This window comes from Cyrtonyx montezumae, unplaced genomic scaffold (genome assembly GCF_038088225.1).
Source record: "Cyrtonyx montezumae isolate F1298 unplaced genomic scaffold, pur_monq_1.0 scaffold_11, whole genome shotgun sequence".
Lineage (NCBI taxonomy): Eukaryota > Metazoa > Chordata > Aves > Galliformes > Odontophoridae > Cyrtonyx > Cyrtonyx montezumae.
This window is the reverse complement of record NW_027071837.1, coordinates 13,157,441-13,170,648: the sequence shown is the minus strand read 5'-3', so window position 1 is coordinate 13,170,648 and position 13,208 is coordinate 13,157,441. Positions and strand designations below refer to the sequence as shown.

Genomic DNA, 13,208 nt, shown 5'->3' with positions numbered 1-13,208 from the left:
GCAAAGTGCCTTGTGTTTGATCTAGTCTTGTTGAAAAGCAACGTTATTACAGTAGGATGATCTTGCCAAATTTTGCAAACATTAGATTATTATTTGCCTAATTTTACTATTTTTTTTTAATAATCTTTCCTGCTTTAAAAAAACAGACAGCATTTCCTATGTCTAGTCATATGCTTCATAGCATTGCAAACAAGTCTGAAACAGCTCCTATTTATCATCATTGACCGCCTTGGGTTAATTAAGACTACAGAAGCAAAAAACATTTAAGTAAGCTCAGTGCAGTCTCTTCTCTTAAAATGCAAAATTTGCAAGTCCTTCTGACTTAAAATCGAGGGAAACTCATATTTTCTTTTCGTACCTTCCTGGTTTTGGTGCATGTTGGACTTTTTTACTTAAGATGCTAAAATGCCTAGTTGAATATAGTAATTCAGAAAAGAGAAGTAAACCAGCTATTATACTCAGTAAGGATTTTATGAGCATCTGGATTTTATGACTGGCAGAAGAGTGGAACCACTGGGAAGGAGGAAGGGCAGTTGAGTCTTCCCCTCTTCCTGATGGTAAGCTGTACTGGCTTCTTTTGCTGGTTGTACACCATCAATGAAGTTGGATGAGCTATTGTCCGCAGAATCACAGAATGTCAGGGATTGGAGGGGATCTCAAAAGATCATCTAGTCCAGCCCCCCTGCCAGAGCAGGAACACGTAGATTAGGTCACAGATCTCCCCAACTCCTGATAATTACTTTTTAAACATAGTCTTTCAGTTTGTTTTATGGTGTAGCTCCACAGAAAGTTGTCAGCACACCTGAGACACAAGCTTCATACATGGGGAAGAATAGGGCAGAAGGGAGCAGAAAGGGAATGAACTTATGAAACATCATGGAAATTCACATATTTTACTCTTCAGTTGTCTTGCAGATGACAGAGCTTGTTCAATGTGTAGGATATTGGTTTGAAAAGTAAAATAGAATACTTAACCTTCACATGGGAATATCCATTCTCTTCCCTGGCAGGTTTTCTTTTCCACGAATGGTTTATTATATGAATTGTTATGCTATATAGATGAATTTCTGGTAGATTTTTTTTCTTATTTATGCTGGAAATTAAAGAGCAAAACCATGTTGCTATTCATAAATGCTGATGGGCATTCTCTCCTGTGGCACTACGGACACAATTGCTGAAGTAGCTTTAAGCTGTTGCCTGAGTCTGGTGATGTTTTATGTTGGAGCAGTGCAGTGTATGATTAAGGTAGTCTTGGCCCTCTGTCATCAGGACATCTTTTTTTTCTCAGTACTTAACAGTTATGAAGATACTAGGAGTAGATACAGTGCAGAGCAGGAGGCAGATGACACAGCCACGCAGACTGTTTCCTTGAACAGTAGCCTGTATTTTAGAGGTGTTAGAGCAGGTAATAGAAACTCACCCTAAAGTGGATTGGTTTGCTGTCCACTAGCAAGTCATGCACAGAACCAGAAAAAGTTGTGTGGTGCTCAAGTCTAGACTTTGGAGGAATTATGGATGCAGGCAGATGTTTGAACAGGTGTCTCTAATCTTTAGTACCACAGACACTTCAAACAAAAGAAGCGAGGAGCAGTGAAACTGCTTACTCTTTCTGTTAGTGAATGACCGTCTAGATTACTTTCAGGTATACACATAAATGATTCTCTAGTAACTATAGTAGAATTGTTTGGTTTCTTTATGCAGACCTTGTCTAAGTAGCCTTCTAAAGCACAAAAATGAGCTGCTAAAATTTCTGCACCCACCATAAGATCTGCTGATAGCCTGTGAATGTTGAGATTATTGTGCCAAGGTTCTAGCTGTCCAGTACAGATGCAGTGATAGGATTTTTTTTAAGGATTCAGGTACTGTAGGCAGTGTATGAGTTCTATCTCTTTAAATTCCTTCTGTTTAAGCATCAAATAGAGATTTGCATTCTGGTTCTTCTGAAGGGTGAAATTAACAGCTCTTGATCATAATTATATACATCAATCAAAACTCTGAATGCACACCTGTACTTTGGTTTTGATTCAGCATCTTAGGGCTTGACAAGTGCTGCTTATAAGCAAAGCTCACTTGTGCTTAAGCAGATGCTGCCTTGCTGAGGCTGGGAGACGTGAGAAGTCATTCATTTGCATACCTTAAAACTACGGAGTACCTCATTATAGATTTATCCCTCTGTCTCTGGCCACAATCAGGGTTTTGATATTTCAGTATATTTTGTAACATTTTCTAAAGCCTAATTGTATGTTCCTTTCAGAAATGTCTGTGTGCAACTGTTCAAGTACTGCATTTTACTTTTATATTCTAATTCTTGCGTGTAAACCATAGGCATTTGCTTTCAGTGCATCTATACTTAAATGACAACCATAGACTTTGATGTTCTTGCTGTTTGCAAGTCATAGGACCGTAGCATCATTTAGTCTGGAAAAGACCTTCAAGATCAAGTCCCACCATTAACCTCAGCTACCATGTCCCTCAGTGCCACATCCACACATCTCTGAAATACCTGCGGCGATGGGGACTGCACCACTTCCCTGGGCAGCCCAGTACAACGCCTGACTGCTCTTTTTGTGCAGAAATTCTTCCTAATGTTCAGTGTGAACTTCTCCTGGTGCAACTTGAGGCCATTTTGTCACATCCTATCGCTTGTCACCTTAAATTGTTTGACTTGAGGCGGATCCTTAGGAATTAAGTTATTCCTAATAGTTAATGCAGCTTCAAAAAAGCTAAAAGGAGGGCATGTATCAGCCCTCCGTTAAAAGGTGGAAGGTTTCTATGGGCAGATGGATCAATGCTGATGTTTTCGTTTCTAGTGACAAGATACATAACAAATACGTTGATTCTTGTGATCTTGTGCTCCATGTGATATTGCTGTATACTTGTCTTGCAGCTTTATTGTAACTTAGTTAAAACCAAGATGTTTTTTAAATAATGTTGTTTTTCTTCAGGGTCAATTTTGTACTTTTTTTAAATTATTTCTGCATTTACTGAGTCATTATCTCAATGCTGCAGAGGATGCAGCAGGCAGAACAGGAAGCATACCCACACTGCTCTCACCAACCAATCTGTGCCAGGGAAGTGGAACTGCTCAGACTGGACTGAAGCACAATAGTGGTCTTTGAAAGCCTGCAGTTCCCATTAGCCAATGCTCTTGTTCTAGTGCTACCCAGGCACAGAATGGAATGGCAATGTCAAGGCTGGTTGTGGAGAAGCCCAACTGCCATGTATGCTGTTAGTTCTGAACAATTTGTAGGAATGTTATGAATTTTGTAAACTTTTTAATGTGCTAAAACTTGGTTATGAGATAACATTTACAAATAAGGGATAACTTGTGTACTTGTTTTTGTATTTTGGTCTGATTTTTTGGTTGCTGTGCCCTAAGCCCAGCTCACTGGGCAAATAGTTCTTAAACCTTTGAATTAAAACAAATAAATGCATTTTAATGGTATTGTAATTTTGTTGTCGTTCTAATCACGTTAAGCACTGCATCTGTCTTGTTCATTGTTTTCTGAAAGTAGGTAAGAAAGCTGAAATTAGCAGTGGAAGTGGAATGTTCATATTAACAGCTAGATTCATAGAAGGACTTGATAATAGAGGGGTGGTCAGCACATCAATAAGAATTTGGCTTCTTGTGTCTTAAGCTGCCTGTACTGCTAGATCGAGTTTGTCTCGCGTGATGCGCTTTCTGCAAGCAAATGTTTCTAGAACTTTAAAGCGTTTAAGTATGGCCTATGCCAGTTATCTGGCAAGCAATACAAGCCAAGCCTGAGTTTACTTCACTGTAGGACACAAATCCTCTAGACACTATTCAAATATCCTGTTCGTGTCCTTCATGTAAAAAGCTCTGGAAATATCATTATGATGTGCTTGTTTACTCTGCTTTCATGTTTCTTGCTACGTATTTGGTAGATAACTTTTTTTAGTTTTGTACTCTGTCAACTCGAGAGGAAGACAGAAAAGGTACAAGAGTTTTCAGCTCAAAACTCTGTAATTTACCAGAGCGTTCTGGCCAGTCTCATACAAGTAGATGATGGCAAACAACTGCCATCATTACTGCATTTCTGAAAAGCTCTGACTGTAATTAAAAGGACATCTAAGTACACTGCAATAATGCTGAATGGAAGAATAACCAACCTGCCCTCTTTGAAATATCCCTAATATTTGGTACTGTTAAGTTTGGTTTTTATTCTGTGATAACCCCACACCTGTCTGGTGTAGAGAGAGCAGGAGGCTTTCAGGAGGGAACTAGTGGTGCATTCTGCTGGACTAAGAGGCCTGGGAAGACTTTTACCCATTTCAGACAAATGATACTGAGTCTGTAAAATAATGCAAATCCAGCAACAGAAGCTATTTACTCAAGCAGATCTTCCCTTCAGAGTTACCAGCATCTAAAGGCTACTATTCTTGATTTCAGAATATTATCAGCTAAAGAAAGATATGAAACCTATTGAAACCACATTCGTCAAAGACAAGCAAAAACATTTCCACATTCAGAGCTGAATTCCAGAGCAACATTAGAAATTCCTTGCTTTGCTGTAGAGGTTATCCTTGAGAGGAAAGAAATTCCTTTAACTAACACTTACTTGACCTGTAGAACACACCTTTCTAGCAGTGCACTGGACACTGGCATTGGCAACAGCTTTCCATGTCACTTTTACATGCGTGGGTACTGTGTTTTGCCATCAGATGGATTGTGGCTCTGTTGCTCTGCAGGAACGCTCTCCTTCCCCATCTGAAATAAAACATCCCTGTGGTATCAGCACAGATGGAGAAGGGAAAAGGACTTCTTCCTTAATCTTCACAGGAGCCCCACAGCAGTCAGTGAAAACCCAGCACTACATTTTTTTCATGAAATGCGGTCAACGTGTCAGCCTGCACATTAGCTGGCTCTGTCAGGCCAGAAAAATCCCTCACGGCAAAGCAAGCTTCAATATTCTATAAAATCACACCTAGAAAGTAATATGAAAAAGTACTGAAATTATTCCAGGTGAGATCAAAACACTCTGATGCACATTTTGCTGCTCTGATCCGGTCTCCTTTCCTGGAACAGTGCAGGCACTGTGCTGGTTACAGCATTGTGAGCAGCTTTGCAACATTTTTAAGCAGTTGAAATTGATTTCACTTTTCAGAGAAAAGGGAACTCAATCCAGAACACAGATCTGTATTTACTGGACATCATGCAACATTCAGAGTCTGATGTAAAAAGCACAACACTAGACATGAGCTGATGCTGGAATTCCCTCAGCATCCCCTTGTGCAGCACGCACAACCAAATGGCAACCGTTCCTGAAGCAGCATTAGCTTTTCCAGTCAACATTAATTGTGAATGCTTAAATTAAAATAAATAAAAAATATTAAAAGCAATCAACCGACAAAGCCACACGATTAAGCAGAGAAACATAAAAAGAAATGGTGATTCTTTTTCCTTATTTTATTGGGTAAATGATTTAAAAGATAATAACAATAGTGTTAAAACTACTACAATATCTTTCCACAGCCATATCTCACAGACCCACAGATAACCTTCTATATAATTTTTTTTTCTTTTTCCTCATTTTATCTTTGTAAGCCATACTTATATTAAAATGCCCATTTCAACAGTTTCTTCACACTAATAGCAATTAATTAAATGTGGAAGGAAGAAGGATCTAGTTATAAAGGAAGGGGGCTCAGGAAATCTGTGATATAATTTGTAATCAATCAAGTTACTAAGAAAGGAAGAAAAAGAGAGGCCTTGTCAGCTACTCCAGGCAGCTCCAAGCCCACTCTGTGTCACCACTGCATTAGATAACTCAAGATGCTGGTGAGCAATTTAAAGGTTTTTTTTTTTTTTTTTTTTTGTAACATATAAAACACTAAAATAACTTAGAAACTAGATCCAAATATTTTGAAAAGAATCAACTTCGATATACAAAAACAGTCATAAGTTGTTACAAAAGTTTCAAACAAAAGTTTGTTTTCTCAGTGCGTTTATGTACCAGCACAATTACTGGGTCCAGAGCAAAGAAAGAGGTTTTTATTTTTTTTATTTAACAGTAATAAAAAACGAGGAAAACATATCTTTGTATATAAAGAATCATTGCTGGTCTTAAGAATAAATGTAACCAGAAACCCTTTAAATCTTAGAGGCACACTTTGGGTTTCCTTTTTTTTTTTTCCTTTTTTTTTTTTTTTTAAACATAAAAGGAAAGTCACCAGTTTATTTAAATGGAGGAGGTACTCAGACTCCCCAAATAAACTTAATTCAATTAACATCACTAGCAAAAATCAGTTAGAAACTGTACAAAAATAAAAAAATTAACACATTTAATCCTGCGGGGCTTTTGCAAGGACTGGAAGGCAGGCTTTAGGAGCAGCATCTGGGCATGGCTGGAGGCTTCTTTGGTTCGGTCTAACACACACAAGAGATGTAACCTACTCCAGACGACAATTTTAAAAACCCGCACATGTGAAGACAAGAGGTCCGTATACAAACGCCAGGGTGTGCAAATGGATTTGACTCTCTTAGCATTGTATCTGAGGTCAGGGCTCTCGGGTGCCCTCCCCTGCTGTGACCAGCCGGGGCTGAGATGGCGCCAGGTCAGTGCTACAGCGGTGCAGGCAGAAGGAAGGCCACCTGAGGCACGGCGAACAGCGTCGCGCCAGCCTGGGGATCTGCTGTCTCGGTTTACAGAAGGGGGACTTCAAAAATATTTAGCAAAAGAATAATTAAAAATAATAACAATTCAAGGAATAAGGCAGATGGATTAGTGCTTATCAAAAATCAGCTTTCCAACTTAAAAAAAAGTGAAATTAGGTACTTGGTTGCACCTTAACTTCTTACGAAGCACCCCCAAATTAAAAAATAATAACACATCTAAATCCAGTGAAATATCTGAAAGGGAAATAAACGTAACTATGAGAATGGCATTTGTGAAAGCAATTGTCGATTCGCTGTAGGCAAACAGACCTATTCTGTCCCAGTGAACTGCACATTTTGTACAAATAACCCCACAATTACACAGAAACAATCCGCAGTATTCTCAGCACTCGCGTGCTGAGGAGGTAGGTGCCCTGGAAACACTGTAGATAAACTGATTATTCCAATCTTTTCTAAAGAAATACCATACAACCTGATTGACCGCAGACTTTGTAACAGCTTTTTAATTAGTGATACAAAACTCTGGTCCAGAAGGGTCTGGCATTAAGTCATGTCAAAAGCACACCTTTACAGTTTGTATAACACCCTTTTAACTCTATTTGTAAGCAACAGCTACTAGGAGATAGATAGACAAAAATGCGTTGTGCATTATGCTGTATACAAAAAGGAGACAAAACTATCCTTTTCCCCCCCAAGCCATGGTGGGGAGTATTGCTGACCTTGTCCTTAAAAACCCGCAGGATTGTTTATTCATCAGTATATTATTATTACACTGGTAAGAAATTCTGTATAACATCTGCATATATCGAAGATTTTTTTTAAAAATCTGATATGATTTTAGATCCGCATGACCAGTCACGTGACCTGCTTGAGGTTGATTAGCACCTTTCAATACATATATATTTTTTATATATAATAGATCTTTTTAAAAAACTTCTAACGATGGGCTCACCCAGCGGCGTGAGCGTGCTGTAACGAGATGACAGATAAAGATGGGGTTGGATGAATTTGTGTTTTGTTTGGTTGTTTTTTTGTTTTTCTTTCTTTTTTCTTTTCTTTTTTTTTTTCTTTCTTTCTTTTTTTTTTTTTGCAGCAGAATGATTCAGTTTGTGCTCAGTTTCCCTATAAGGGCAAGGAAAAAAACAAAAACAAAACACCTCTCAGGTAGCCACCGGTTCACAGTTTCCACTTGAAAACAAATCCATTTAAAACCGCTCCCCCAAGTAGAAACAAGACAACAGTATCATCCAAAATAGCCTCTGTATAAACATCTAATAGCTTTTGCAGCGTCTGCCTGGCACCTCTTGGCTCCTGAAATTTCAGGCCCTCTGCTTATAAATTAAGGCATCACAACTGAAAATGGAAATATTTGGACATCGGATGCTGTGGATGAAGGAATACAAGAGACCTTCTACAAGAACCTCCTTCAAATGAAGTGGCGTTCTAACCTCACATAAGGGATAATTTATCCGTATCTGTGTTTTGGAACATTTTTTGTCTTGTTTTTTGTTCTCTTTAACAACATAACTCAATCTTAATTTATCCATATGAGTTACATATGTACTTCTAAAAACGTTCATTATTCAAAGTCTCTGGAATTTCTGCTTCCCATAGTCGACTCGTCCATATTAGGAAGGTCTTTTCCATAATAGATGGGATGTGGAGCCCCCTAAGACATGCACTGAACTACAGCAGATATTAGTGGGAGATCTGCAGGCACATGAGCAAGGAGGTAGCTCCTGGCACGTACTCGCCTTGCAACCATGCCACACGTACCACTTCATAAATCCTATTTTTACAGTTGTTAAAAGTTCCCATCGGTTTTCCTTCTCTTACCTTGTGGAGAATTATGCAAATTATTAGAAAATACTTTGAGCTCTCAATTACTATTCCTGCAATAGATGAAAACATAGAAATTATGGCATAGTTGTCCTGTGCTTTTCCACAACACAATCTTTTTTTTTTTTTAAACAAGTTACCCAACTATCCATGACTTGGTAAAACCCAACAAATGCAAAAGCACAAGCAAGAACAAAAGAGGGATTTTTCATTTCTAAAATAAGCTAAAGAAAAGAAAATGAAAAATATCTCACTTTAGAAAATCCCCAAAAACCTGATGCCAGAGCAGCAGAGAACTCAACAGAGATTGCTAGAATGTCTGGCGCATTTGCTATACTTTTCTATGAATTTTATATGCAAGTATAGTCATGTCATAGTCAAAGGCACTAAAATCTAAATCCATTTTTCTTCCTAATATGACATCTGCTACTCACCAATCTGTTTCTAAAAACAAATGCAACTTCTAAATTGAGATCATCAGAAAGGCATTGTCTCATTGCAAATGACAGGGCTGGGCTGCCCTCAGCTTCCAGTGCAGAATGGGAGACAAAGGTATCCTACTGGATTATGTCCAATTAGACCACGTGATTCTGAGCACGCTCCTCACCTCTCATTATGTTTAATTGCTTCTCCATGTCCAGAAAAGTATTTTGTGTATGAGCCTTCAAACTCTGGCTGTGCTGGAGCTGAAGTTCACGTACAATGGCTGCTCTGAAAGTAATGCCTCCTATTTTATGATGTTGGCCCATGACATCAGAGGCAGATGTTGGTGGGATGGTAGTAGAGGATGAACCTTCCCGACAATATTCCATTACATTTTGTTGCTGTGCGACAGATGGAGCAGAGGGGCAGTCTCTGCTAATGGTGGTGACTGTTGAAAAGTAGTGTTTTCTAGATGAGAATTTTCTTTATCAAGTAGTGTCACTGTGCTCTGTGTCTACTGTAGTTTCCATAGAAATAAATAGGAGGCATTACATTCAGAGCGACCTACATTTACAGCTACATGAAATCTTTACTGCAGGGGTGAGATACTGTCACAGAACTGTAGGGGCTAGAAGGAACCTCTGAACATCACTGAGTCCAATCTCTTGCGGGTTCCCTACAGCAGATCACACAAGAAGGCATCCAGGTGGGTCTTGAATATCTCCAGAAATTGAGACTCCACCATCTTTCTGGGCAGGCTGTTACAGTGCTGTTATTCTCACAGTAAACTTCCTCATGTTTGTTATGGAACTTCCTGCATTCCAGTTTTTGCCCATTGCCCCTGTCCTGTTGCTGCACACTACTGAAAGGAGCCTGGCGTCATACATTAGACTCCCAGACTTCAGGTTTTTATAAATAGTACTGAGATCCTCTCTCAGCATTCTCTTCTCCAGACTAAACAGCCCCAGGTCTCTCAGCGTTTCATCATATGGAGATGCTCCAGGCCCCTCATGGACTCTCTATAGATGTTCTCTGCCTTTCTTGAACTGGAGAGCCCAGAACTGAATACAGTACTCTAGATGTGGCCTCACCAGGGCAGAGCAGAGTGGATCACCTCCCTCAACCTGCTGGCCATGCTCTTCTTAATGCACCCCAGGTTAATGTTGGCCTTCTCAGCCACAAGGACGCACTGTTGGCTCATTGCCAGTACCCAGGTTCTTCTCTGCAGAACATCTCTCCAGCAGGTTGGCCGCCAACCTGTGCTCGTGCACGCAGTCATTCCTTCCCAGATGCAGGACCCTACACTTGCTCTTGCTGAAGCTCATCAGGTTCCTCTCTGCCCTGCTTACCAACCTGTACATGTCCTGTTGAACGGCTGCACAGTCTTGTCTAAAGCCTTGTTGAAGTCAAGGTATGCAGCATCCACTGCTCTCCTCCCATCTACCCAGCTGGCAATGAACACGGAAGGCTACCAAGTTAGTCAAGTGTGATTTCCTCTTGGTGAATCCACACTGACTACTCCTGATAATCTTCTTTTCTTCCACTTGCTTGGTGATGACATCCAGAACAAACTTTTCCATCGCCTTTCCAGGGACAGAGGTGATGCTGACTGACCTGCAGTCCCCCCCCCAGCTCTTCCTCCTTGTCCTTTATGAGGGCTGGAATGATACAGTGGCTATCCTCCAGTCTTCAGGTGCCTTTCCCATTCTCCAGGATGATAGAGTGGTTTGGCAATCACTTCTGCCAGCTTCCTCAGCACTTGTGGGAGCATCCCATGGGGATTCACTGGTTTTGCTGAGTCAAGTTCACCTACGTGATTCTCTGACCAGATCCTCCTGGACCAAGGGAAAGTCTTCTTATCTTCAGACTCTTAACTCCTTGGTCTGAGGTTCCAGAGAGACAGTCTAATCAGTAAAGACTGAAGTAAAGAAGGTGTTCAGCATCTCCACCTTCTCAACATCCCATTACCAGGGTACCCACCTCTTGAAGCAGCAGGCCCACATTTTCCCTAGTCTTCCTTTTGCTACTGACATACTGAAAAAAAAACTGTTAACTTTTCCTGTTGTCCTTAACCTCCCTCACCAGATTTAATTCCAAGTGGGCCTTAGCCTTCCTCACTGCATCCCTGCAGGTCCTGACAGCATTCCTATATTCCTCCCATGTGGCCAGCTCCTTTTTCCACATTTCATAGTTTCTTCTTCCCTTTGTTTTCCTCCATGAAGTCCTTACTCAACCAGGCAAGAGACCTGGATGGATGAGCAAAGGAGCTCATGGAAGAACCCAAAGGGAAGAAGAAAGTCTATGAAATATTCTACCACAGACTACTATTAAGAAGGTTAAGAAAATGCAATTCATTGTCTATTATAATACCTGAATCTGATATGTTTAATTCCCTGACAGAACTATTAATGAAAAAGCCATGAATGCCTTTTTTTTTTTCTGAGCAAAGAATCCCTAACTGTAATCCTTAAACTCTTCCTTCCATCCACAGTCACAGAAAGTCTTGACTGATATAATTCAATGTTAATGAAGTAGAAATTTAAAATTTCATAAAAAACCCAAGGGCTATATATGCTGCAAAAAAATCTGCAGTGATTCAATAAAAAAGTATGGGATCTTTGTAATAATGCAGTTTTCCCTCCCGTTGCCACAGTGAGCTTACCCAACTACGGAGAAGCCTCAAAATGGCAACGGAAACTATCATCATAAAATGGTACAGTAATAGAGATAGCTAGACCAAGAAGGGGCAGGGTCTCCTGGGAAGAGGTCTGCAGAGAGGTCCAGTGACTGGTCATGCGGCTCAGTGTCAGGAATAATGGTTGTACGGTGGAAGGGGGTGCCCAATGCCATTTTGGAAGTGATGATGCTGACGATGGGCAAGGTACTCTGTGTAGCTCATGGTCATCTTCTCACTACGGTACCTAGAAAAGAGCAAAGAAGCAAATTCAAGATCAATGGGGCAGCTATGAGCAGCACTAAAATATGGTAACTGAATGATGAGAACAGCTCTGTGCTTCTGGTACGAAGTATAAGACAAACTTCAGTTGCACAAGGGCATGGAGAGAACTGACATGTTTTCTGGGGGTATTCTTGAACCACATGACAAGTCACAACATAAGTGCTTATGAAAAATATCTTAACTATTAAAAAAGCTATTAAAAATTGTTGCCTACTACTTTACTCAAGGTATTTGAACTTGTGATGACTTACTGAGAGTGTTCGAAATGATCAGCCAACCCTCTAACAAATAACCAAAGAGAGAAGCTCTGAAGTACCAATTCTGGGGCCGTTTTTAAAAAGTAATGTTGAGTGTGTTCTGCTTTTAAAAGAAACCCAACGACATTACACTGAGTTATACCCCTTTGAAACTATACATAGCTTAAAGCAGAACCGGTTCCCCACCAAAAAAATCCTTCAGATAAATCTGCATTGGTATTGTTTGACAACAAGGAACATATTGCCACATTTACATCCATAAAACTGTGAAATCTACTCAAAAATAACACTATTCCACATTGTCACAAATGTCACTTAGAAAGACCTTGCATAACAGATCTTACAGATGAGAGCTGGTGAATCCAGCTACAGTGGTTTAAAAAATTGCCACCTCCCCTGTTTATGGCATTGCTCTTCTGGAGTTGCTCGGGTTGTTCTTTTCCCTTTTAGGTCTGAAAAAGCACAACACACGCCTCAACAGCTTGTACTCGCAACCCAACACAGAAATTTAAACTACTGTTGAGCTACCAACTGCAGCAACTCAGGTGGCAAACGCATTTGTTTGTGCTGCCTCTGCCAGACGGACGGAGCAGAACACCTTACGCTGGCAGCTTTCTGCTTCAGTGCACCACAGTGCCCACATTTCCTTGATACAACAGCGCTGCTTAACGATGTACTGCCTCGAACGGCTGCTGGTCACAGGAAGGAGGAAAGAATTCCCAAAGAAATAAGTACACAGAAGCGATGGCAACATACCCAATGTTTTAAAAACAAATTCTGTATAGCTGTGAGTCCCTACGAATTGACAAAAGATAGGAAGCATAACGGTGTCAATCAAGGTTTCTAACTACTGAATTTATGAGCTGCATTCATAGTGTTTGTTATCCCCAAACAGAGAAAAGGAACATAATGGGTTATCAGTCAATACCTTATGACGCTGAATTTATAAATCCTTAGTTCTCAAAGCATGGAATAAATAGCTAGAGCTCAGCAGTCACTTTGTACTGCATGATTATGAAATTATGTTGTTTTACAGGGCTTCCTATTGACATCTGCTCTTTCACCTTTCACTGTACAATTTTATGGGTGGAAT

General features: G+C 40.1%; 1 protein-coding gene across 2 annotated transcripts in view; it reads right to left on the bottom strand.

Annotated features, from left to right (window-relative positions):
- Positions 1 to 10,427: 10,427 nt before the first annotated feature.
- The window catches only part of AMMECR1 (AMMECR nuclear protein 1), an 89,788-nt gene continuing 87,007 nt past the window's right edge, over positions 10,428 to 13,208 (bottom strand). For both annotated transcript variants that reach the window (XM_065729633.1, XM_065729634.1), the window contains one exon: positions 10,428 to 11,820. In XM_065729633.1, coding sequence (XP_065585705.1) covers positions 11,706 to 11,820 — 115 coding nt within the window. In that variant the 3' untranslated portion in view covers positions 10,428 to 11,705. The remainder of the gene's footprint in view (positions 11,821 to 13,208) is intronic.